The 27,865-nt window shown below is 40.3% G+C and overlaps 2 protein-coding genes across 4 annotated transcripts in view; one reads left to right on the forward strand and one right to left on the reverse strand.

Moving 5' to 3' along the window:
* LOC142663419 (uncharacterized) overlaps positions 1-11,787 on the reverse strand; it is a 27,708-nt gene extending 15,921 nt beyond the window's left edge. Inside the window, exon 1 of the mRNA XM_075842043.1 lies at positions 11,476-11,787. The gene's annotated coding sequence lies outside the window, so the exon portion shown is untranslated. The remainder of the gene's footprint in view (positions 1-11,475) is intronic.
* LOC142663445 (gastrula zinc finger protein XlCGF66.1-like) lies at positions 11,578-27,865 on the forward strand. 3 transcript variants are annotated; one of them, XM_075842101.1, is made up of 6 exons: positions 11,578-11,727; positions 11,854-11,925; positions 18,638-18,718; positions 20,318-20,476; positions 20,562-20,685; positions 23,587-27,865. In XM_075842101.1, the coding sequence occupies exons 3-6, from the start codon at positions 18,641-18,643 to the stop codon at positions 24,498-24,500; spliced, it is 1,275 nt and encodes a 424-aa protein (XP_075698216.1). In that variant the 5' UTR covers positions 11,578-11,727; positions 11,854-11,925; positions 18,638-18,640; the 3' UTR covers positions 24,501-27,865. The 3 variants fall into 3 exon arrangements, with proteins under 3 accessions (XP_075698216.1, XP_075698218.1, XP_075698215.1); XM_075842103.1 differs by having other exon boundaries at positions 11,578-11,925; positions 18,583-18,718; XM_075842100.1 differs by having other exon boundaries at positions 11,578-11,925.

A 27,865-nucleotide genomic window follows, 5' to 3' on the forward strand; every position in this document is an offset into this window, starting at 1 on the left:
ACATGATAAGATTAGATACACAGCAGACAGTATCACACATGATAGGATTAGATACACAGCAGACAGTATCACACATGATAGGATTAGATACACGGCTCAGCAGACAGTATCACACATGATAGGATTAGATACACGGCTCAGCAGACGGTATCAAACATGATAGGATTAGATACACGGCAGACAGTATCACACATGATAGGATTAGATACACGGCTCAGCAGACGGTATCACACATGATAGGATTAGATACACAGCTCAGCAGACAGTATCACACATGATAGGATTAGATACACGGCTCAGCAGACGGTATCACACATGATAGGATTAGATACACGGCTCTGCAGACAGTATCACACATGATAGGATTAGATACCTAGCTCAGCAGACAGGATCACACATGATAGGATTAGATACACAGCTCAGCAGACAGTATCACACATGATAGGATTAGATACAGCAGCTCAGCAGACAGTATCACACATGATAGGATTAGATACAGGGCTCAGCAGACTGTATCACACATGATAGGATTAGATACACAGCAGACAGTATCACACATGATAGGATTAGATACACAGCAGACAGTATCACACATGATAGGATTAGATACAGTAGCTCAGCAGACAGTATCACACATAATAGGATTAGATACACAGCTCAGCAGATAGTATTACACGTGATAGGATTAGATACACAGCTCAGCAGACAGTATCACACATGATAGGATTAGATACAGCTCAGCAGACAGTATCACACATGATAGGATTAGATACAGCTCAGCAGGCAGTATCACACATGATAGGATTAGATACAGCTCAGCAGACAGTATCACACATGATAGGATTAGATACACAGCAGACAGTATCACACATGATAGGATTAGATACACAGCAGACAGTATCACACATGATAGGATTAAATACACAGCAGACAGTATCACACATGATAGGATTAGATACACAGCAGAAAGTATCACACATGATAGGATTAGATACAGTACCTCAGCAGACAGTATCACACATGATAAGATTAGATACACAGCAGACAGTATCACACATGATAGGATTAGATACACAGCAGACAGTATCACACATGATAGGATTAGATACAGTAGCTCAGCAGACAGTATCACACATGATAGGATTAGATACACAGCAGACAGTATCACACATGATAGGATTAGATACACAGCAGACAGTATCACACATGATAGGATTAGATACAGTAGCTCAGCAGACCGTATCACACATAATAGGATTAGATACAGCTCAGCAGACTGTATCACACATGATAGGATTAGATACAGCTCAGCAGGCAGTATCACACATGATAGGATTAGATACAGCTCTGATGACAGTATCACACATGATAGGATTAGATACACAGTAGACAGTATCACACATGATAGGATTAGATACACAGAAGACAGTATCACACATGATAGGATTAGATACACAGCAGAAAGTATCACACATGATAGGATTAGATACAGTACCTCAGCAGACAGTATCACACATGATAGGATTAGATACAGCTCAGCAGACAGTATCACACATGATAAGATTAGATACACGGCAGACAGTATCACACATGATAGGATTAGATACACAGCAGACAGTATCACACATGATATGATTAGATACAGTAGCTCAGCAGACAGTATCACACATGATAGGATTAGATACACGGCTCAGCAGACGGTATCACACATGATAGGATTAGATACACGGCTCTGCAGACAGTATCACACATGATAGGATTAGATACAGCTGCTCAGCAGACAGTATCACACATGATAGGATTAGATACAGGGCCCAGCAGACAGTATCACACATGATAGGATTAGATACACAGCTCAGCAGACAGTATCACACATGATAGGATTAGATACAGGGCCCAGCAGACAGTATCACACATGATAGGATTAGATACACAGCTCAGCAGACAGTATCACACATGATAGGATTAGATACAGGGCTCAGCAGACTGTATCACACATGATAGGATTAGATACACAGCAGACAGTATCACACATGATAGGATTAGATACACAGCAGACAGTATCACACATGATAGGATTAGAGACAGTAGCTCAGCAGACAGTATCACACATGATAGGATTAGATACAGCTCAGCAGACAGTATCACACATGATAGGATTAGATACAGCGTCTCAGCAGACAGTATCACACATGATAGGATTAGATACACAGCTCAGCAGACAGTATCACACATGATAGGATTAGATACACGGCCCAGCAGACAGTATCACACATGATAGGATTAGATACACAGCCCAGCAGACAGTATCACACATGATAGGATTAGATACACAGCAGACAGTATCACACATGATAGGATTAGATACAGCGTATCAGCAGACCTATCACACATGATAGGATTAGATACAGCTCAGCAGACAGTATCACACATGATAGGATTAGATACACAGCAGACAGTATCACACATGATAGGATTAGATACACAGCAGACAGTATCACACATGATAGGATTAGATACACAGCTCAGCAGACAGTATCACACATGATAGGATTAGATACACGACTCTGCAGACAGTATCACACATGATAGGATTAGATATACAGCTCAGCAGACAGGATCACACATGATAGGATTAGATACACAGCAGACAGTATCACACATGATAGGATTAGATACACAGCAGACAGTATCACACATGATAGGATTAGATACAGTAGCTCAGCAGACAGTATCACACATGATAGGATTAGATACAGCTCAGCAGACAGTATCAAACATGATAGGATTAGATACAGGGCTCAGCAGACAGTATCACACATGATAGGATTAGATACACAGCAGACAGTATCACACATGATAGGATTAGATACAGTAGATCAGCAGACAGTATCACACATGATAGGATTAGATACAGCTCAGCAGACAGTATCACACATGATAGGATTAGATACAGCTCAGCAGACAGTATCACACATGATAGGATTAGATACACAGCAGACAGTATCACACATGATAGGATTAGATACACAGCAGACAGTATCACACATGATAGGATTAGATACACAGCTCAGCAGACAGTATCACACATGATAGGATTAGATACACGGCTCAGCAGACGGTATCACACATGATAGGATTAGATACACGGCTCTGCAGACAGTATCACACATGATAGGATTAGCTACACGGCTCTGCAGACAGTATCACACATGATAGGATTAGATACCTAGCTCAGCAGACAGGATCACACATGATAGGATTAGATACACAGCTCAGCAGACAGTATCACACATGATAGGATTAGATACAGCGGCTCAGCAGACAGTATCACACATGATAGGATTAGATACAGGGCTCAGCAGACTGTATCACACATGATAGGATTAGATACACAGCAGACAGTATCACACATGATAGGATTAGATACACAGCAGACAGTATCACACATGATAGGATTAGATACAGTAGCTCAGCAGACAGTATCACACATAATAGGATTAGATACACAGCTCAGCAGATAGTATTACACGTGATAGGATTAGATACACAGTTCAGCAGACAGTATCACACATGATAGGATTAGATACAGCTCAGCAGACAGTATCACACATGATAGGATTAGATACAGCTCAGCAGGCAGTATCACACATGATAGGATTAGATACAGCTCAGCAGACAGTATCACACATGATAGGATTAGATACACAGCAGAAAGTATCACACATGATAGGATTAGATACACAGCAGAAAGTATCACACATGATATGATTAGATACAGTAGCTCAGCAGACAGTATCACACATGATAGGATTAGATACAGCTCAGCAGACAGTATCACACATGATAGGATTAGATACACAGCAGACAGTATCACACATGATAGGATTAGATACACAGCAGACAGTATCACACATGATAGGATTAGATACACGGCTCAGCAGACAGTATCACACATGATAAGATTAGATACACGGCTCAGCACACGGTATCTCACATGATAGGATTAGATACACGGCTCTGCAGACAGTATCACACATGATAGGATTAGATACAGGGCTCAGCAGACTGTATCACACATGATAGGATTAGATACACATCAGACAGTATCACACATGATAGGATTAGATACACAGCAGACAGTATCACACATGATAGGATTAGATACAGTAGCTCAGCAGACAGTATCACACATGATAGGATTAGATACAGCTCAGCAGACAGTATCACACATGATAGGATTAGATACAGCTCAGCAGACAGTATCACACATGATAGGATTAGATACAGCTCAGCAGACAGTATCACACATGATAGGATTAGATACACAGCAGACAGTATCACACATGATAGGATTAGATACACAGCAGAAAGTATCACACATGATAGGATTAGATACACAGCAGAAAGTATCACACATGATATGATTAGATACAGTAGCTCAGCAGACAGTATCACACATGATAGGATTAGATACAGCTCAGCAGACAGTATCACACATGATAGGATTAGATACACAGCAGACAGTATCACACATGATAGGATTAGATACACAGCAGACAGTATCACACATGATAGGATTAGATACACGGCTCAGCAGACAGTATCACACATGATAAGATTAGATACACGGCTCAGCACACGGTATCACACATGATAGGATTAGATACACGGCTCTGTAGACAGTATCACACATGATAGGATTAGATACAGGGCTCAGCAGACTGTATCACACATGATAGGATTAGATACACATCAGACAGTATCACACATGATAGGATTAGATACACAGCAGACAGTATCACACATGATAGGATTAGATACAGTAGCTCAGCAGACAGTATCACACATGATAGGATTAGATACAGCTCAGCAGACAGTATCACACATGATAGGATTAGATACAGCTCAGCAGACAGTATCACACATGATAGGATTAGATACAGCTCAGCAGACAGTATCACACATGATAGGATTAGATACACAGCAGACAGTATCACACATGATAGGATTAGATACACAGCAGACAGTATCACACATGATAGGATTAGATACACCGCTCTGCAGACAGTATCACACATGATAGGATTAGACACTGCTCAGCAGACAGTATCACACATGATAGGATTAGATACAGGGCTCAGAAGACAGTATCACACATGATAGGATTAGATACACAGCTCAGCACACAGTATCACACATGATAGGATTAGATACAGCGGCTCAGCAAACAGTATCACACATGATAGGATTAGATACACAGCTCAGCAGAGAGTATCACATGATAGGATTAGATACACAGCTCTGCAGACAGTATCACACATGATAGGATTAGATACACAGCAGACAGTATCACACATGATAGGATTAGATACAGTAGCTCAGCAGACAGTATCACACATGATAGGATTAGATACAGCTCAGCAGACAGTATCACACATGATAGGATTAGATACAGCTCAGCAGGCAGTATCACACATGATAGGATTAGATACAGCTCAGCAGACAGTATCACACATGATAGGATTAGATACACAGCAGAAAGTATCACACATGATAGGATTAGATACACAGCAGACAGTATCACACATGATAGGATTAGATACACAGCAGAAAGTATCACACATGATAGGATTAGATACAGTACCTCAGCAGACAGTATCACACATGATAGGATTAGATACAGCTCAGCAGACAGTATCACACATGATAAGATTAGATACACAGCAGACAGTATCACACATGATAGGATTAGATACACAGCAGACAGTATCACACATGATATGATTAGATACAGTAGCTCAGCAGACAGTATCACACATGATAGGATTAGATACAGCTCAGCAGACAGTATCACACATGATAGGATTAGATACACAGCAGACAGTATCACACATGATAGGATTAGATACACAGCAGACAGTATCACACATGATAGGATTAGATACACGGCTCAGCAGACAGTATCACACATGATAGGATTAGATACACGGCTCAGCAGACGGTATCACACATGATAGGATTAGATACACGGCAGACAGTATCACACATGGTAGGATTAGATACACAGCAGACAGTATCACACATGATAGGATTAGATACACGGCTCAGCAGACAGTATCACACATGATAGGATTAGATACACGGCTCAGCAGACGGTATCAAACATGATAGGATTAGATACACGGCAGACAGTATCACACATGATAGGATTAGATACACGGCTCAGCAGACGGTATCACACATGATAGGATTAGATACACAGCTCAGCAGACAGTATCACACATGATAGGATTAGATACACGGCTCAGCAGACGGTATCACACATGATAGGATTAGATACACAGCTCTGCAGACAGTATCACACATGATAGGATTAGATACCTAGCTCAGCAGACAGGATCACACATGATAGGATTAGATACACAGCTCAGCAGACAGTATCACACATGATAGGATTAGATACAGCAGCTCAGCAGACAGTATCACACATGATAGGATTAGATACAGGGCTCAGCAGACTGTATCACACATGATAGGATTAGATACACAGCAGACAGTATCACACATGATAGGATTAGATACACAGCAGACAGTATCACACATGATAGGATTAGATACAGTAGCTCAGCAGACAGTATCACACATAATAGGATTAGATACACAGCTCAGCAGATAGTATTACACGTGATAGGATTAGATACACAGCTCAGCAGACAGTATCACACATGATAGGATTAGATACAGCTCAGCAGACAGTATCACACATGATAGGATTAGATACAGCTCAGCAGGCAGTATCACACATGATAGGATTAGATACAGCTCAGCAGACAGTATCACACATGATAGGATTAGATACACAGCAGACAGTATCACACATGATAGGATTAGATACACAGCAGACAGTATCACACATGATAGGATTAAATACACAGCAGACAGTATCACACATGATAGGATTAGATACACAGCAGAAAGTATCACACATGATAGGATTAGATACAGTACCTCAGCAGACAGTATCACACATGATAAGATTAGATACACAGCAGACAGTATCACACATGATAGGATTAGATACACAGCAGACAGTATCACACATGATATGATTAGATACAGCTCAGCAGACAGTATCACACATGATAGGATTAGATACACAGCAGACAGTATCACACATGATAGGATTAGATACACAGCAGACAGTATCACACATGATAGGATTAGATACAGTAGCTCAGCAGACAGTATCACACATAATAGGATTAGATACAGCTCAGCAGACTGTATCACACATGATAGGATTAGATACAGCTCAGCAGGCAGTATCACACATGATAGGATTAGATACAGCTCTGATGACAGTATCACACATGATAGGATTAGATACACAGTAGACAGTATCACACATGATAGGATTAGATACACAGAAGACAGTATCACACATGATAGGATTAGATACACAGCAGAAAGTATCACACATGATAGGATTAGATACAGTACCTCAGCAGACAGTATCACACATGATAGGATTAGATACAGCTCAGCAGACAGTATCACACATGATAAGATTAGATACACGGCAGACAGTATCACACATGATAGGATTAGATACACAGCAGACAGTATCACACATGATATGATTAGATACAGTAGCTCAGCAGACAGTATCACACATGATAGGATTAGATACAGCTCAGCAGACAGTATCACACATGATAGGATTAGATACAGCTCAGCAGACAGTATCACACATGATAGGATTAGATACAGCCCAGCAGACAGTATCACACATGATAGGATTAGATACAGCTCAGCAGACAGTATCACACATGATAGGATTAGATACAGATCAGCAGACAGTATCACACATGATAGGATTAGATACACAGCAGACAGTATCACACATGATAGGATTAGATACACAGCAGACAGTATCACACATGATAGGATTAGATACACGGCTCAGCAGACAGTATCACACATGATAAGATTAGATACACGGCTCAGCAGACGGTATCACACATGATAGGATTAGATACACGGCTCTGCAGACAGTATCACACATGATAGGATTAGATACAGGGCTCAGCAGACTGTATCACACATGATAGGATTAGATACACATCAGACAGTATCACACATGATAGGATTAGATACACAGCAGACAGTATCACACATGATAGGATTAGATACAGTAGCTCAGCAGACAGTATCACACATGATAGGATTAGATACAGCTCAGCAGACAGTATCACACATGATAGGATTAGATACAGCTCAGCAGACAGTATCACACATGATAGGATTAGATACAGCTCAGCAGACAGTATCACACATGATAGGATTAGATACACAGCAGACAGTATCACACATGATAGGATTAGATACACCGCTCTGCAGACAGTATCACACATGATAGGATTAGACACTGCTCAGCAGACAGTATCACACATGATAGGATTAGATACACGGCTCAGAAGACAGTATCACACATGATAGGATTAGATACAGGGCTCAGAAGACAGTATCACACATGATAGGATAAGATACACAGCTCAGCACACAGTATCACACATGATAGGATTAGATACAGCGGCTCAGCAAACAGTATCACACATGATAGGATTAGATACACAGCTCAGCAGAGAGTATCACATGATAGGATTAGATACACAGCTCTGCAGACAGTATCACACATGATAGGATTAGATACACAGCAGACAGTATCACACATGATAGGATTAGATACAGTAGCTCAGCAGACAGTATCACACATGATAGGATTAGATACAGCTCAGCAGACAGTATCACACATGATGTATCTAATCCTATCCTGTGTGATACTGTCTGCTGAGCCACTGTATCTAATCCTATCATGTGTGATACTGTCTGCTGAGCTGTATCTAATCATATCATGTGTGATACTGTCTGCTGGGCCCTGTATCTAATCCCATCATGTGTGATACTGTCTGCTGAGCCGTGTATCTAATCCTATCATGTGTGATACTGTCTGCTGAGCCGTGTATCTAATCCTATCATGTGTGATACTGTCTGCTGAGCCGCTGTATCTAATTCAATCATGTGTGATACTGTCTGCTGGGCCCTGTATCTAATCCTATCATGTGTGATACTGTCTGCTGAGCCCTGTATCTAATCCTATCATGTGCGATACTGTCTGCTGAGCCCTGTATCTAATCCTATCATGTGTGATACTGTCTGCTGTGCCCTGTATCTAATCCTATCATGTGTGATACTGTCTGCTGTGCCGTGTATTTGATCCTATCATGTGTGATACTGTCTGCTCAGCCCTGTATCTAATCCTATCATGTGTGATACTGCCTGCTGGGCCACTGTATCTAATCCTATCATGTGTGATACTGTCTGCTGAGCTGCTGTATCTAATCCTATCATGTGTGATACAGTCTGCTGAGCCCTGTATCTAATCCTATCATGTGTGATACTGTCTGCTAAGCCCTGTATCTAATCCTATCATGTGTGATACTGTCTGCTGAGCTGTGTATCTAATCCTATCATGTGTGATACTGTCTGCTGAGCCCTGTATCTAATCCTATCATGTGTGATACTGTCTGCTGAGCTGTGTATCTAATCCTATCATGTGTGATACTGTCTGCTGAGCTGTGTATCTAATCCTATCATGTATGATACTGTCTGCTGAGCCCTGTATATAATTATATCATGTGTGATACTGTCTGCTGAGCTGTGTATCTAATCCTATCATGTGTGATACTGTCTGCTGTGTATCTAATCCTATCATGTGTGATACTGTCTGCTGAGCTGTGTATCTAATCCTATCATGTGTGATACTGTCAGCTGAGCTGTGTATCTAATCCTATCATGTGTGATACTGTCTGCTGAGCCTTATATCTAATCCTATCATGTGTGATACTGTCTGCTGAGCTGTGTATCTAATCCTATCATGTGTGATACTGTCTGCTGAGCCTTATATCTAATCCTATCACGTGTGATACTGTCTGCTGAGCCGTGTATCTAATCCTATCATGTGTGATACTGTCTGCTGTGCTGTGTATCTAATCCTATCATGTGTGATACTGTCTGCTGAGCCTTATATCTAATCCTATCATGTGTGATACTGTCTGCTGGGCCCTGTATCTAATCCTATCATGTGTGATACTGTCTGCTGTGCTGTGTATCTAATCCTATCATGTGTGATACTGTCTGCTGAGCTGCGTATCTAATCCTATCATGTGTGATACTGCCTGCTGAGCCATTGTATCTAATCCTATCATGTGTGATACTGTCTGCTGAGCCGTGTATCTAATCCTATCATGTGTGATACTGTCTGCTGAGCTGTATCTAATCCTATCATGTGTGATACTGTCTGCTGAGCTGTGTATCTAATCCTATCATGTGTGATACTGTCTGCTGAGCTGTGTATCTAATCCTATCATGTGTGATACTGTCTGCTGGGCCCTGTATCTAATCCTATCATGTGTGATACTGTCTGCTGAGCCGTGTATCTAATCCTATCATGTGTGATACTGTCTGCTGAGCCCTGTATCTAATCCTATCATGTGTGATACTGTCTGCTGAGCTGTGTATCTAATCCTATCATGTGTGATACTGCCTGCTGAGCTGTATCTAATCCTATCATGTGTGATACTGACTGCTGAGCTGTGTACCTAATCCTATCATGTGTGATACTGTCTGCTGAGCTGTATCTAATCCTAGCATGTGTGATACTGTCTGCTGAGCCGTGTATCTAATCCTATCATGTGTGATACTGTCTGCTGAGCCCTGTATCTAATCCTAGCATGTGTGATACTGTCTGCTGAGCCGTGTATCTAATCCTATCATGTGTGATACTGTCTGCTGAGCCCTGTATCTAATCCTATCATGTGTGATACTGTCTGCTGAGCCGTGTATCTAATCCTATCATGTGTGATACTGTCTGCTGGGCCCTGTATCTAATCATATCATGTGTGATACTGTCTGCTGAGCTGTATCTAATCCTATCATGTGTGATACTGTCTGCTGGGCCCTGTATCTAATCCTATCATGTGTGATACTGTCTGCTGGGCTGTGTATCTAATCCTATCATGTGTGATACTGCCTGCTGAGCTGTATCTAATCCTATCATGTGTGATACTGTCTGCTGGGCCCTGTATCTAAGCCTATCATGTGTGATACTGTCTGCTTAGTCAGTGTATCTAATCCTATCATGTGTGATACTCTCTGCTGAGCTCTGTATCTAATCCTATTACGTGTGATACTTTCTGCTGAGCCGTGTATCTAATCCTATCATGTGTGATACTGTCTGCTGAGCTGTGTATCTAATCCTATCATGTGCGATACTGTCTGCTGAGCGGTGTATCTAATCCTACTATGTGAAATACATCTGCTATGGGCCCCATACTGATCGGCGCCGCAGCAGCCAGTATCCCACATATCAGGCTTAGATACAGGGCCGGGACAGCGTTCTTATATAATTACCCTAGACGCTCCTGAGCCGGGTGCTCTCCATCTCCGGGTACTGACGTAGTTAGCGTCACGACGTTCGTCGCAGCGCACGTGGCGTCATGACGCTAAGAGGCGGCCGGAGCAGGGGTATGCGGTTACCGTAGTAACGGGCCTGTGCAGTTTTCCGCATAGGCCGCAGTTACTACAGGGACTGCGGATAGGTGGGGGCCATTCGGGCCGATGCGGCGATGGCGACCACTACGACCCCTATAGCTGCGCCAATCAGTCAGTGACAAACCAAACCACCTCTGTGTCTCAAAGCTCCACACTAAAACTGCCTCTACCAAGATGGCCACCGTGACTTCCGGCCAGCGCATGCGCACTAATGCTAATTCTTCCCATTGTTTTTAGGTAAAACTCGTCGTTTCAGGGGTAGGGTCGCCGCGGACTCTGTGCTGAGACCCGGGGGACAGCGGAGCGGAAGTGAGTGCTCATACCTCTCTATGTGTTATATACTGCGTGACGCCATCCATCTCCTCACATCGCGCTGTAGAACTACAAGACGCAGCATGCCCTGCTCACACGTCTACTGCCACAACTAAAACACCAAAATCACCCTAATCCCCCGTTATATCGAATATAAACCCCCTCCTAATATATATACTCCCATCATCCGCTCACTGAATCCTCTATACATAATATATACTCCCATCATCCGCTCACTGAATCCTCTATAAATAATATATACTCCCATCATCCGCTCACTGTATCCTCTATACATAATATATACTCCCATCATCCGCTCACTGTATCCTCTATACATAATATATACTCCCATCATCCGCTCACTGTATCATCTATACATAATATATACTCCCATCATCCGCTCACTGTATCCTCTATACATAATATATACTCCCATCATCCACTCACTGTATCCTCTATACATAATACATACTCCCATCATCCGCTCACTGTATCACCTATACATAATATATACTCCCATCATCCGCTCACTGTATCATCTATACATAATATATACTCCCATCATCCGCTCACTGTATCCTCTATACATAATATATACTCCCATCATCCACTCACTGTATCCTCTATACATAATATATACTCCCATCATCCACTCACTGTATCACCTATACATAATATATACTCCCATCATCCGCTCACTGTATCACCTATACATAATATATACTCCCATCATCCACTCACTGTATCACCTATACATAATATATACTCCCATCATCCACTCACTGTATCATCTATACATAATATATACTCCCATCATCCACTCACTGTATCATCTATACATAATATATACTCCCATCATTCGCTCACTGTATCACCTATACATAATATATACTCCCATCATCCGCTCACTGTATCACCTATACATAATATATACTCCCATCATCCGCTCACTGTATCACCTATACATAATATATACTCCCATCATCCACTCACTGTATCATCTATACATAATATATACTCCCATCATCCGCTCACTGTATCCTCTATACATAATATATACTCCCATCATCCGCTCACTGTATCATCTATACATAATATATACTCCCATCATCCGCTCACTGTATCCTCTATACATAATATATACTCCCCTCATCCACTCACTGTATCCTCTATACATAATATATACTCCCATCATCCACTCACTGTATCATCTATACATAATATATACTCCCATCATCCGCTCACTGTATCCTCTATACATAATATATACTCCCATCATCCACTCACTGTATCATCTATACATAATATATACTCCCATCATCCGCTCACTGTATCCTCTATACATAATATATACTCCCATCATCCGCTCACTGTATCATCTATACATAATATATACTCCCATCATCCGCTCACTGTATCCTCTATACATAATATATACTCCCATCATCCGCTCACTGTATCCTCTATACATAATATATACTCCCATCATCCTCTCACTGTATCCTCTATACATAATATATACTCCCATCATCCGCTCACTATCATCTATACATAATATATACTCCCATCATCCGCTCACTGTATCCTCTATACATAATATATACTCCCCTCATCCACTCACTGTATCCTCTATACATAATATATACTCCCATCATCCACTCACTGTATCATCTATACATAATATATACTCCCATCATCCGCTCACTGTATCATCTATACATAATATATACTCCCATCATCCGCTCACTGTATCATCTATACATAATATATACTCCCATCATCCACTCACTGTATCACCTATACATAATATATACTCCCATCATCCTCTCACTGTATCCTCTATACATAATATATACTCCCATCATCCGCTCACTGTATCATCTATACATAATATATACTCCCATCATCCGCTCACTGTATCATCTATACATAATATATACTCCCATCATCCCCTCACTGTATCCTCTATACATAATATATACTCCCATCATCCGCTCACTGTATCCTCTATACATAATATATACTCCCATCATCCGCTCACTGTATCCTCTATACATAATATATACTCCCATCATCCGCTCACTGTATCCTCTATACATAATATATACTCCCATCATCCTCTCACTGTATCCTCTATACATAATATATACTCCCATCATCCGCTCACTGTATCCTCTATACATAATATATACTCCCATCATCCGCTCACTGTATCCTCTATACATAATATATACTCCCATCATCCGCTCACTGTATCCTCTATACATAATATATACTCCCATCATCCGCTCACTGTATCCTCTATACATAATATATACTCCCATCATCCGCTCACTGTATCATCTATACATAATATATACTCCCATCATCCGCTCACTGTATCCTCTATACATAATATATACTCCCATCATCCACTCACTGTATCCTCTATACATAATATATACTCCCATCATCCGCTCACTGTATCCTCTATACATAATATATACTCCCATCATCCGCTCACTGTATCCTCTATACATAATATATACTCCCATCATCCACTCACTGTATCCTCTATACATAATATATACTCCCATCATCCACTCACTGTATCATCTATACATAATATATACTCCCATCATCCGCTCACTGTATCATCTATACATAATATATACTCCCATCATCCACTCACTGTATCCTCTATACATAATATATACTCCCATCATCCACTCACTGTATCCTCTATACATAATATATACTCCCATCATCCACTCACTGTATCACCTATACATAATATATACTCCCATCATCCACTCACTGTATCATCTATACATAATATATACTCCCATCATCCACTCACTGTATCATCTATACATAATATATACTCCCATCATCCACTCACTGTATCATCTATACATAATATATACTCCCATCATCCACTCACTGTATCATCTATACATAATATATACTCCCATCATCCGCTCACTGTATCCTCTATACATAATATATACTCCCATCATCCGCTCACTGTATCCTCTATACATAATACATACTCCCATCATCCGCTCACTGTATCCTCTATACATAATATATACTCCCATCATCCGCTCACTGTATCACCTATACATAATATATACTCCCATCATCCGCTCACTGTATCCTCTATACATAATATATACTCCCATCATCCACTCACTGTATCATCTATACATAATATATACTCCCATCATCCGCTCACTGTATCCTCTATACATAATATATACTCCCATCATCCGCTCACTGTATCCTCTATACATAATACATACTCCCATCATCCGCTCACTGTATCCTCTATACATAATATATACTCCCATCATCCGCTCACTGTATCACCTATACATAATATATACTCCCATCATCCGCTCACTGTATCCTCTATACATAATATATACTCCCATCATTCACTCACTGTATCCTCTATACATAATATATACTCCCATCATCCGCTCACTGTATCCTCTATACATAATATATACTCCCATCATCCACTCACTGTATCCTCTATACATAATATATACTCCCATCATCCACTCACTGTATCCTCTATACATAATATATACTCCCATCATCCACTCACTGTATCATCTATACATAATATATACTCCCATCATCCGCTCACTGTATCCTCTATACATAATATATACTCCCATCATCCGCTCACTGTATCCTCTATACATAATATATACTCCCATCATCCTCTCACTGTATCCTCTATACATAATATATACTCCCATCATCCGCTCACTGTATCCTCTATACATAATATATACTCCCATCATCCGCTCACTGTATCCTCTATACATAATATATACTCCCATCATTCACTCACTGTATCCTCTATACATAATATATACTCCCATCATCCGCTCACTGTATCATCTATACATAATATATACTCCCCTCATCCACTCACTGTATCCTCTATACATAATATATACTCCCATCATCCGCTCACTGTATCCTCTATACATAATATATACTCCCATCATCCGCTCACTGTATCATCTATACATAATACATACTCCCATCATCCGCTCACTGTATCCTCTATACATAATATATACTCCCATCATCCACTCACTGTATCCTCTATACATAATATATACTCCCATCATCCACTCACTGTATCACCTATACATAATATATACTCCCATCATCCGCTCACTGTATCCTCTATACATAATATATACTCCCATCATCCGCTCACTGTATCCTCTATACATAATATATACTCCCATCATCCACTCACTGTATCCTCTATACATAATATATACTCCCATCATCCACTCACTGTATCCTCTATACATAATATATACTCCCATCATCCACTCACTGTATCCTCTATACATAATATATACTCCCATCATCCACTCACTGTATCCTCTATACATAATATATACTCCCATCATCCACTCACTGTATCCTCTATACATAATATATACTCCCATCATCCACTCACTGTATCCTCTATACATAATATATACTCCCATCATCCACTCACTGTATCCTCTATACATAATACATACTCCCATCATCCACTCACTGTATCATCTATACATAATATATACTCCCATCATCCGCTCACTGTATCCTCTATACATAATATATACTCCCCTCATCCACTCACTGTATCCTCTATACATAATATATACTCCCATCATCCGCTCACTGTATCACCTATACATAATATATACTCCCATCATCCGCTCACTGTATCACCTATACATAATATATACTCCCATCATCCGCTCACTGTATCCTCTATACATAATATATACTCCCATCATCCGCTCACTGTATCATCTATACATAATATATACTCCCATCATCCGCTCACTGTATCACCTATACATAATATATACTCCCATCATCCACTCACTGTATCATCTATACATAATATATACTCCCATCATCCGCTCACTGTATCCTCTATACATAATATATACTCCCATCATCCACTCACTGTATCCTCTATACATAATATATACTCCCATCATTCACTCACTGTATCCTCTATACATAATATATACTCCCATCATCCGCTCACTGTATCCTCTATACATAATATATACTCCCATCATCCGCTCACTGTATCCTCTATACATAATATATACTCCCATCATTCACTCACTGTATCCTCTATACATAATATATACTCCCATCATCCGCTCACTGTATCCTCTATACATAATATATACTCCCATCATCCGCTCACTGTATCCTCTATACATAATATATACTCCCATCATCCGCTCACTGTATCACCTATACATAATATATACTCCCCTCATCCACTCACTGTATCCTCTATACATAATATATACTCCCATCATCCACTCACTGTATCACCTATACATAATATATACTCCCATCATCCACTCACTGTATCCTCTATACATAATATATACTCCCATCATCCGCTCACTGTATCACCTATACATAATATATACTCCCATCATCCACTCACTATCACCTATACATAATATATACTCCCATCATCCACTCACTGTATCCTCTATACATAATATATACTCCCATCATCCGCTCACTGTATCATCTATACATAATATATACTCCCATCATCCACTCACTGTATCACCTATACATAATATATACTCCCATCATCCGCTCACTGTATCCTCTATACATAATATATACTCCCATCATCCGCTCACTGTATCCTCTATACATAATATATACTCCCATCATCCACTCACTGTATCACCTATACATAATATATACTCCCATCATCCGCTCACTGTATCCTCTATACATAATATATACTCCCATCATCCACTCACTGTATCCTCTATACATAATATATACTCCCATCATTCACTCACTGTATCATCTATACATAATATATACTCCCATCATCCACTCACTGTATCCTCTATACATAATATATACTCCCATCATCCACTCACTGTATCCTCTATACATAATATATACTCCCATCATCCACTCACTGTATCCTCTATACATAATATATACTCCCATCATCCGCTCACTGTATCCTCTATACATAATATATACTCCCATCATCCACTCACTGTATCACCTATACATAATATATACTCCCATCATCCGCTCACTGTATCCTCTATACATAATATATACTCCCATCATCCACTCACTGTATCACCTATACATAATATATACTCCCATCATCCGCTCACTATCACCTATACATAATATATACTCCCATCATCCACTCACTTTATCATCTATACATAATATATACTCCCATCATCCGCTCACTGTATCACCTATACATAATATATACTCCCATCATCCGCTCACTGTATCCTCTATACATAATATATACTCCCATCATCCACTCACTGTATCCTCTATACATAATATATACTCCCATCATTCACTCACTGTATCATCTATACATAATATATACTCCCATCATCCACTCACTGTATCCTCTATACATAATATATACTCCCATCATCCACTCACTGTATCCTCTATACATAATATATACTCCCATCATCCACTCACTGTATCCTCTATACATAATATATACTCCCATCATCCACTCACTGTATCCTCTATACATAATATATACTCCCATCATCCTCTCACTGTATCATCTATTCATTATATATATATATATTTATATAGGTGAAGTATTTGTACATTTTACTCTGATCTGAACTCACATCTGGCTGAATTGCAGAACATGGAAAATAGGAAGAGTCATACAAGTGCGAGTATATTACAATTCACCCTGGAGATCATCTACCTGCTGACGGGAGAGGTGAGAGATTGATTTGTATCTATATTACTAATACATAATCCTGTCAGGAGAGGGGAGAGGTTCTGGAACATGTCACATGACTTGTATCTATATTACTAATACATAATCATGTCAGGTGAGGGGAGAGGTTCTGGAATATGTCACATGACTTGTATCTATATTACTAATACAAAATCATGACAGGTGAGGGGAGAGGTTCTGGAATATGTCACATGACTTATATCTATATTACTAATACATAATCATGACAGGAGAGGGGAGAGGTTCTGGAATATGTCACATGACTTGTATCTATATTACTAATACATAATCCTGTCAGGTGAGGGGAGAGGTTCTGGAATATGTCACATGACTTTTATTTATATATATATATATATATCTATATTACTAATACATAATCATGACAGGAGAGGGGAGAGGTTCTGGAATATGTCACATAACTTGTATCTATATTACTAATACATAATCCTGTCAGGAGAGGGGAGAGGTTCTGGAATATGTCACATGAGTTGTATCTATATTACTAATACATAATCAAGACAGGTGAGGGGAGAGGTTCTGGAATGTCACATGACTTGTATCTATATTACTAATACATGATCATGTCAGGAGAGGGGAGAGGTTCTGGAATATGTCACATGACTTGTATCTATATTACTAATACATGATCATGTCAGGAGAGGGGAGAGGTTCTGGAATATGTCACATGACTTGTATCTATATTACTAATACATAATCATGTGAGGAGAGGGGAGAGGTTCTGGAATATGTCACATCACCCCTGCAGCGAAGGCCTCAGGTCTGCCATGTTTGTGCTCCTATTATCCCTATTAATAGGACCCTGTCAAAATCACGATATACTGCAATACATTAGTAATGCAGTATATAGTGCAAGCGATCCAGGGAACGCTGGTTCAATTCCCCTAGGTGGACTAATTAAAAAAAAAAAAAGTTTTCCGATTTTTTGACTATAGTGTTATTACATTAATTAGCATAACCTGGTATTGCCGCATCCCTAAAAGTCCAAACTATTACAATATAACTTTATTAATTCTGCTCGGTGAACGCTGTACAAAAAAAAAATTAAAAACGGCAGAATTGCTGTTTTTTGGTCACCTTAGCTCCCCCAAAAAAATTTAATAAAAAGTGATCAAGAAGTTGCATGTTCCCTATAATCTTACCATTAATAACTACAGCTCCCTCCGCAAAAACAAGTCCTCATTCCGCTTGCCGACAATATAAAAAAGTTACGGCTCTCAGAATATGACGTCCAAAAATTTTTATTTTTATTAGTTTTTTCCTTGTGAAAGTAGTAAAACATAAAAATACCAATATAAAGGGATATCGCCGTAATTGTATCAACTCGTAGAATAAAGTTAACATGACGTTTTTACCGCACTATGAATGCCGTAAAAACAAAACCCGTAAAAATTATAATTTTGACATCCCTCACCTCTCTAAAATTATAGCACTCTCCAGAATTATTTTTGTTAAATTACAAATTTTTGGAATTACAACAGTCACATGAGAATTTTTTGTACTTTTATAGTAGTAATCCTAGAACAAACGGTAATTGGGATTTCTTGACTCATTATGCAGGAGTATATTATGGTTAAGAAATCCAGGGAGATTGTCCAACCTGGGCGGACAAGGAATCCGAGTCCCATCGTGGACCCACCGTCACTGATGGGTGGGAGAAAGAATGATGAGAAGATCCTGGACCTCACCAACAAGATCATTCATCTGCTGACGGGAGAGGTGAGCCGGGGGCTGGGAATACCGGGACATTATAGAGGGACACCCGGGGAGGTGTCGGGATGATGACTGTATCATTGTGTGTCAGGTTCCTGTAAGACATGAGGACATCACCGTCTGCTTCTCCATGGAGGAGTGGGAGTATATAGAAGGACACCGGGATCTCTACAAGGACGTCACGATGGAGGACCACCGGACGATGAGCTCACAGCGTAAGATGAACATTTATGACCATCCTATTAACCATGACTGAGGTCACTTTAGACTTGGGATAAATTCTCTTAGTAGCATTATCCTTTAAATACAAATTTGAGGGAGAAAAAAAAATGGCGCCTCATTGTGCCGATACTGTGTAAATGGGGCGAGTGCTATTATGCTCACCTTTTGGAGTCGTGGTATCACCGGTAGAAGCGTTTTTTTGCGTTGTAGTGGTCCTCAGATACTGCTCCTTCCTTGTGTCGGAGAAAACCTTTCCAGATAAGTTAACCCCTTAATCGCAGGCCAATTTTTAACTTTTTTTCACCTACATAAAGTACAACTTATCCTGCAGTAAGACAAAACGTCAGTTATCACTGGAGCTTCCCGACGCAGCAAAGGCAGCCCTGTGTTTCCATGTCATTCTGTGGGATCCTTTGGGAACCACACAGAGAGTCCCTAACCCGCACTGCGGGCCCTTTCGCAATTTTCGAGCAGCCGAAGTCCTCGGCGGCCTAAAAGCAGTCCCTGAAGCTTCCCTATGATGTAGCTTTTTCTGTCCACTATGATACCCCTTTGAAGGGGGCTGCCTACTATCCCCCTTTAGCATCTTCAAGGCATTCCCTGGCTGCTTATTGTGCTTTGGCGAAGTGACGTCATATATGGAGACTTACGCCGCTGGGGCTATCCCCGGGAAGCTCACGTGACGTATCTTCCCAGGGCATAAACAGCCGGTGTCTCCGGATTCTCTAACCCCTTACAGTCCGAGACATTTTTTGATTTTCGATTTACCTCCCCGTCTTATATGAGCCATATATTTTTTTGTCGATTGAGCGGTGAGAGGGATTATTTTTTCCGATCGGTACCATTTTCTAGTACATACGTCTTTTTGATCACTTTTGTTTAAAAAATTTTTACCGCTAAGTTGACCAAAAAAACAATTCTGGAGTTTTTAAATTATCTTATTTTTACAGCGTTCACAATGCTTATTAAAAAATGGGATATTGTAATAGTTCGGGCTTTTACGGACACAGCGAAACCACATTTTTTTTATTTTTTACATTACTTCAGAGGAAAAATGGGAAAAGGTGTTTTGTTTTTTTTTACTTTACATTTTTTTCACTACAAAAAACTTTGTTTAACTTTTATTTACACAATCAATTAGTCCCTCTAGGGGACTTGAACCAGCGATCGTTGGATTGCTGGTACAATACACGGCAATACTAATATATTGCAGTTTATTGTCATTTTTACAGGCGTCTGATAAGCCGTGCCACAGGCAGGGTCAACAAAAAACTTTGCCAGTTATGCCTTTTTTACCCCATTCCCCATAAAAATAAATTATAAAGTTAAATAATTATATGTATTCCAAAATGGTACAAAAAAAAAAGTCATCATACAACTATGTTGGCGGAAAAAAAAAAAAGTTATGGCAGTCGGAATGCGGCGACACAAAAATGATAGCGATTATGGCATCAGAACCGTTAGAAATACGGGGGGGGGGGGGGGCGTCAGTTGGCATTTTGAAGTCCCCCAATCTTGCGATCTTGGTCCTCCTATTAAGGTCTTAATAGAATAGCGGTAAAAGTGCAATATACTGGTCTTTTAGTGGGGCCCAAAAAATATTTCACGATTCGTTAAACAAATTTTTTACTAATATATGAAAACAATGAATGGTAAAAAAAATAATAAGTCCTGTATTTCCCCTAAAGTAATTGGTATTGCCGCATCTGTAAAAGTCCAAACGATTGCAATGTAGTAGAGTGAACACCGTAAATAATAAAAAATGCGTAAAAATTTTTGCTCATCTGAAATTGAAAAATTATCAAAAAGTCTTATGCAACAAAAATTTGCCTGGTGAAAAGCCCTCACACGGCTCCATTGATGGAAAATGAAAAAAGTTCTGGCTCTTAAAATATGTTGACACCAAACAATTTTTTTTGAACAAATGTTTTTTAGTTTGGAAAAGTGGTAAGACGATATAAATGTAATATGGCCGTAGTTGTGTTGATCTGCAGAATAAAGTTAACGTCTCATTTTTACTGCACGTGAAAGAAAAACCCAAAACGTACTGGAAGAATTATTTATTTATTTTTTTCCATTTATCTCCACAATTTATTTTTCCAGTTTGACATACTGCCATTATATGCTACAATAAATGCTGCCAAAACTCGCCCCGCAAAAAACAAGCCATTATATTACCATGTTGACCAAAAAGTAAAACCGTAATGACTCTTGGAATGCAGGAAGGAGGGGATATTGGTTGCGGCGGGAAGGGGTTACGGTGGCATCACGGTCTCTTGACACCATCAATTAAGCTAAAATAGGTCATTGACGTGCTCCTTCGGGTCTAAGGTTTGGGCTCATTTGTCATCAAACAGCTTGGAGAGCACTTTTGGCTAACCATTCCCCATTTACCCTCCAATTTGAGTTGCTGAACTAGACAGAGAACCGTTTCTGGAATCTCCATCAGAGTGCCCGAGTTCGGGTCCGCTCACGGGGATCAACATGGGCCGCGTAAATGATCAACAAGACTTTTTATCTTTTCTCCTGTCAAAGAGAGTAGGAGACTCCTTTCCCGTAGTGTCCTCCAGATTTTCTGAAGTATCACACCTGTTTTTAGCAATTTTGGATATTTGGAGTTATACGTTACAAGGGTTGTCCCATCTGGACAGATCCTTTTCAAAATAAGGACCCGCTGGTGAAACAACTTATGGCCACGGGACATTTCTCCTGCAGCAGCCACTGAGGTGGACATGTGGCATTACAGGGCTCTCATTTAAAGAAATGTGGCTCTCCATTCTAGCTTTTCAGGCCCTCATCCCCCTACTAGATATATACGTCTTATAAATCATTATTTTTTTTCCAAAAAATGTTACACTTTGTCACTTTAACTAAGCATTATTTTCTCCGAGCAGGTGGACCACCTAATGAATTACATGCGAATGACTTACCTAACCCCTTCGACTCGAAGGATGAGATCCATGTTCCCTGTGATACTGTTGAAATGTGTGTCAGTATGAACAAACTTGGAGAAACTTGGGTCTTGCCTGACTATCATATCAAAGAGGAATCCATTTTAAATGAACAAGGGATTCCTGAAGACCTCTTGATGTTTCCATCTCACCCTTTAGATGTGGCAGCTCAGTTAAATCTTCTAAACGGGAATACGCACTTACCTTTGGAGAATGGTTTTAGAGAACACGTGGTCAAACAGAAACCACCTGTCATATGTCCTTATTGTGGAAAAGTTTTTAGTAACCAATACAGGCTTTGTGTCCACCAAAGAACACACACGGGGGAGAAGCCATTCCAATGTTCAGAATGTGGGAAATGTTTTGCTCGACGCTCTGGTCTTTTGATGCATCGAAGGATTCATACTGATGAAAAGCCCTTCATTTGTCCAGAGTGTGGCAAATCCTTTAAGCAGCCGACCGCTCTTACGAATCATCTGAGGACTCATACCGGGGAGAAGCCATATTCTTGTCCAGAATGTGGTAAATGTTTTTCACTCAATTCTAGCATGGTGATACACCTGAGGAGCCACACTGGAGAGAGACCATACATGTGCCCAGAGTGCGGCAAAAGGTTTGGGTATAAAAGTAGTCTTCTTGACCATCAGAGGGGTCACCGTAATGAGAGGTCTTTGTCATGTCAAGAATGCGGTAAATGTTTTATATACAAAACAAACCTTTTTAGACATCAGAGGATCCACAAACAAAGAGGCTCCTTACTTATACGAGATGGGACAAGAACCAACGGAGATACTGTTTCCTTACAAATTGGGGGTTTCACTGCCATACAAAGGGAAGGTCAAACCTCCTATCCATAATCCGGACCTTAGTCCATCATTGGAAAGTGAAAAGAGATGTTCTGGTTGGTTGGCTAAACTAGACTAATGTCAATTCTTCTCGAATGTGAAGGCCTTTATTCTTTCTTTTCATTCTGCAACTTTTTTTTTTATACTTCTACCAAAAAAAGATAAAAAAAAGCTCTACAAGGCAGAGAAGAAATTTTTGTCTTGGATTGAGTATTTTTATGTAAAGAATGACGTATTAAGTTGGGGGCATGCTCACTAGGGGCTCAATACCAATTAGAAATGCTTGTCTTTGTATGCTAGATTTGTGTTCAGGATTCTACTCTTGAAGTATTATAGGGTCAGGTTTACACAACTTGACCGTAGTTTTATATCATCGATAGCTCATAGCTCTACTAAAGTCTCGTAATGACATAGATCAGATTAAGTGGAGCAAAAACTCAAAGATAGTGACCTACTACCAAACCTGCTTTCTCGACCAGAAGCTTCTAAAAGTTTTAAAAAATGCCTCTTTTCAAGGGCTAATATATCCAGACATCAGTTGGAGGACTACCAACCACCTTCGTCCCTGCTGGGTCATGTTCCTGTTGCAGAAGATGGAGCATGACTGTTCCTACAGACTTCTCATAAAGGCAGTATTAAGGAAGGCGGTTGTCTACAGTTTTTATTTAACGCATCCCTTCACCTTGGGGACGAAATACCTCGCAGTCTGAAGTATGAGGTTCAGGTTCTGCAACTTTTAGGCCGGCTGCCCAAATTACGTAAGCGCTGCAGAATTTTGGCAACATAATTCTGGGCGGAAATTCTGCAGCATTTACAGTAGAAGCAAAATGGATGAGATTTAGAAAATCATGCTCCCGATGCGGAAAAAACTTGGGGGGGGGGGGGGAGATAAAAAAAAACCTTACACCTACCACCCGGGCATTGTCATAGCGACTCTATCTTCTGTTCCTCTTCTAGACTGGCCTCCTGGGCTGACGTTTCATCTCATTTGACTGCTGCAGCTAATCACAGGCTGTAGTGATCACATGGGCTGTGGCGTCATCCCGGAAGCCGAACTGCGCGTCAACGGAGGAACGCGTCGCTATGACTATGGCCGGGGTAAGTATGAAAGTTTTTTTTCTAGCGCTGCTTTCCGCAGCGGAAATACCGCTACATGGTACGGTTTTTCGGACGGAATGTGCTGCGGGTTCTGGTTCGGATACGCTGCCTAGTTTTAGGCAGCATATCTCACCCGTGGGAACCTGGCTAAATAAGGCCAACACTGTTCCTACTGCTGAGAGACTGTTAGGCGGAGTTTTTGTCGTTTTTGAACAAAGTCTATATACGTGGCAATATCCAGGACTATCCGTGGTACTTACCGAATAACACATTTTCTTCATGTTTGTCATGGCAGGCAGCTTCATTTCAGTCAGAGGCATAACTTAAAGGCTACAAAAACCATTGTTAGAGACACACGGGAGCTGCTCTCAGCCGAGCCGTCGGTCCAGCTGAACTGACGGATTCGGCCGACAACGCCTGATGCAGCTTCTATATATAGAAGATATATAGAAGCTGTATCTCAAAAACGATAGACAATTTGTAATAAATGTAAATTACAGAAAATTTTTATAATCACCAATTACATACATTTAATAAAAAAAATTACTACAAAGATTTTCATCGCTTTTAACCGTTTCGCTGTCAGGGTTTTTCCAAGTCAGGATAATTTTCACACTTTTGACACGTACAAATAAAACCTAAATGACAAAATAAAGAATCATACTACACCCCCATACCTATATATTTTCTGAAAGAAGACACCTGCCACGTTGTCAAAATGGCATTCAGCACCGTCATGCAACTTTGTGTTAAAGTGCAATTTTTCATAAAATATGCATAACAATTTATATTTGTGGCTAAAAGTGTGACTCAAGCCGAAAGTTAGATGCCCCACATATCCTAAAAATAAAAGTTCAATATGTACAGAGCTCATATATACCACTTGTATGTCTACATGCACATCTCTGCATAAAATCGTCAGAATTGAAGAGACCAAAAATCTGGAAATAAAAAAAAAAATGTGGCAGCCTCCAAAATCCACACCTTGGAAAGTGAGTGCACCCTCAAACCCCATATATTTCCTGAAAGCGTACGACCTGCTGATTGCAGTTGTCTTGGCATGTTGGCAGGCATGTCCATCTTCACTTAAAGGCTATGTAAACCTATTGAAGACTTTTTTTGAGATACAGCTTCTATGTATCCTGGTAAATAGAAGCTGTATCCTGCACTGAAACCCGAATCTATCAGGTTAATGGGACTGACGGCTTCGGTGACAGTAGGAGCCACCTGTTATCGATCACATCTAAGTTATGATCTTAGATATAATCGATAACAGGCGGATAGTGCGTGTCAGGGACATGCAGGACCCGCTCTCACCTGAAGCTGTCAGTCCCACTGACCTATATGTGTTAAACATATATATACTGCACACGGCAAAAAAAAAGTCTGGGGTCACTAGCTACGATCCAGACGAAGTTAAAGCCGCTAGAAGCGCAGGTGGAAGTGGGAGCTGCAAGTTTATTTAGCTCTCGGTTCGCACTGCTCTAGCTCGGGCTAGATCGTAGCTAGAGCTGCGATCCATGTCTTGTTTGAAATCTCTAGCTACTACCTAGCCTATGATACAGCTGTTCGTTCTGAAGAAGTATCAGATACATCCTTGGCTACTGAAGTGCCTTCCTGTTAGGACATATGAGATACGTCCTTGGCAGGAAAAGTGTTCGGGTCCTCTTACATGGCCCGACACGTGCCGTGTAAACGAGCGCCGATCAACGCGGCAGCTCGATGATTGGCGCTCCCTTGCTCTTTTCACAAGGAGCAATGCATGAGGATGAGCGATCATTACTCTGATCACTCGTCCTCATACATTTCTATCATGTCGGCAGCACATTGTTGTTTAGACCGGGAGATGCGCTGCCAACAACGATAATATTTAGTGCTGCATAAATGATACGATCAGCCGAAGAATAAGCGTTTGATTGTTCATCTGCCGATCACTGCCCTGTTTACACAGGGCAATTATCGGGAACAAGCGTTCATATGAATTCTCATTTCCCGCTAATTGGCCCATGTCAAAGGGCCTTTAGAGCACATGGGGCCCAATGTGTATCAGGGTCCCCAATTAACCATGTACCGTTTATAATACCGGTGTCTTCTAATGGGGCAGAGTTGCTTTTGAGTGCCCTAAATCACCAGGGCCGGATACAAGTCCTACCTCTGCACTCCATCTCTTTGCACCTTGTAATGGGGATGGGATTTTGAGGACTCACTTTTACGATTTTCTCTTACTTAATTTGTTTTATTAAAAAAATATCTCAAAGTTTTGTTTGCGCTTTTATTCT

The sequence above is a fragment of the Rhinoderma darwinii genome, chromosome 11 (assembly GCF_050947455.1).
Source record: "Rhinoderma darwinii isolate aRhiDar2 chromosome 11, aRhiDar2.hap1, whole genome shotgun sequence".
In the NCBI taxonomy this organism is placed as follows: domain Eukaryota; kingdom Metazoa; phylum Chordata; class Amphibia; order Anura; family Rhinodermatidae; genus Rhinoderma; species Rhinoderma darwinii.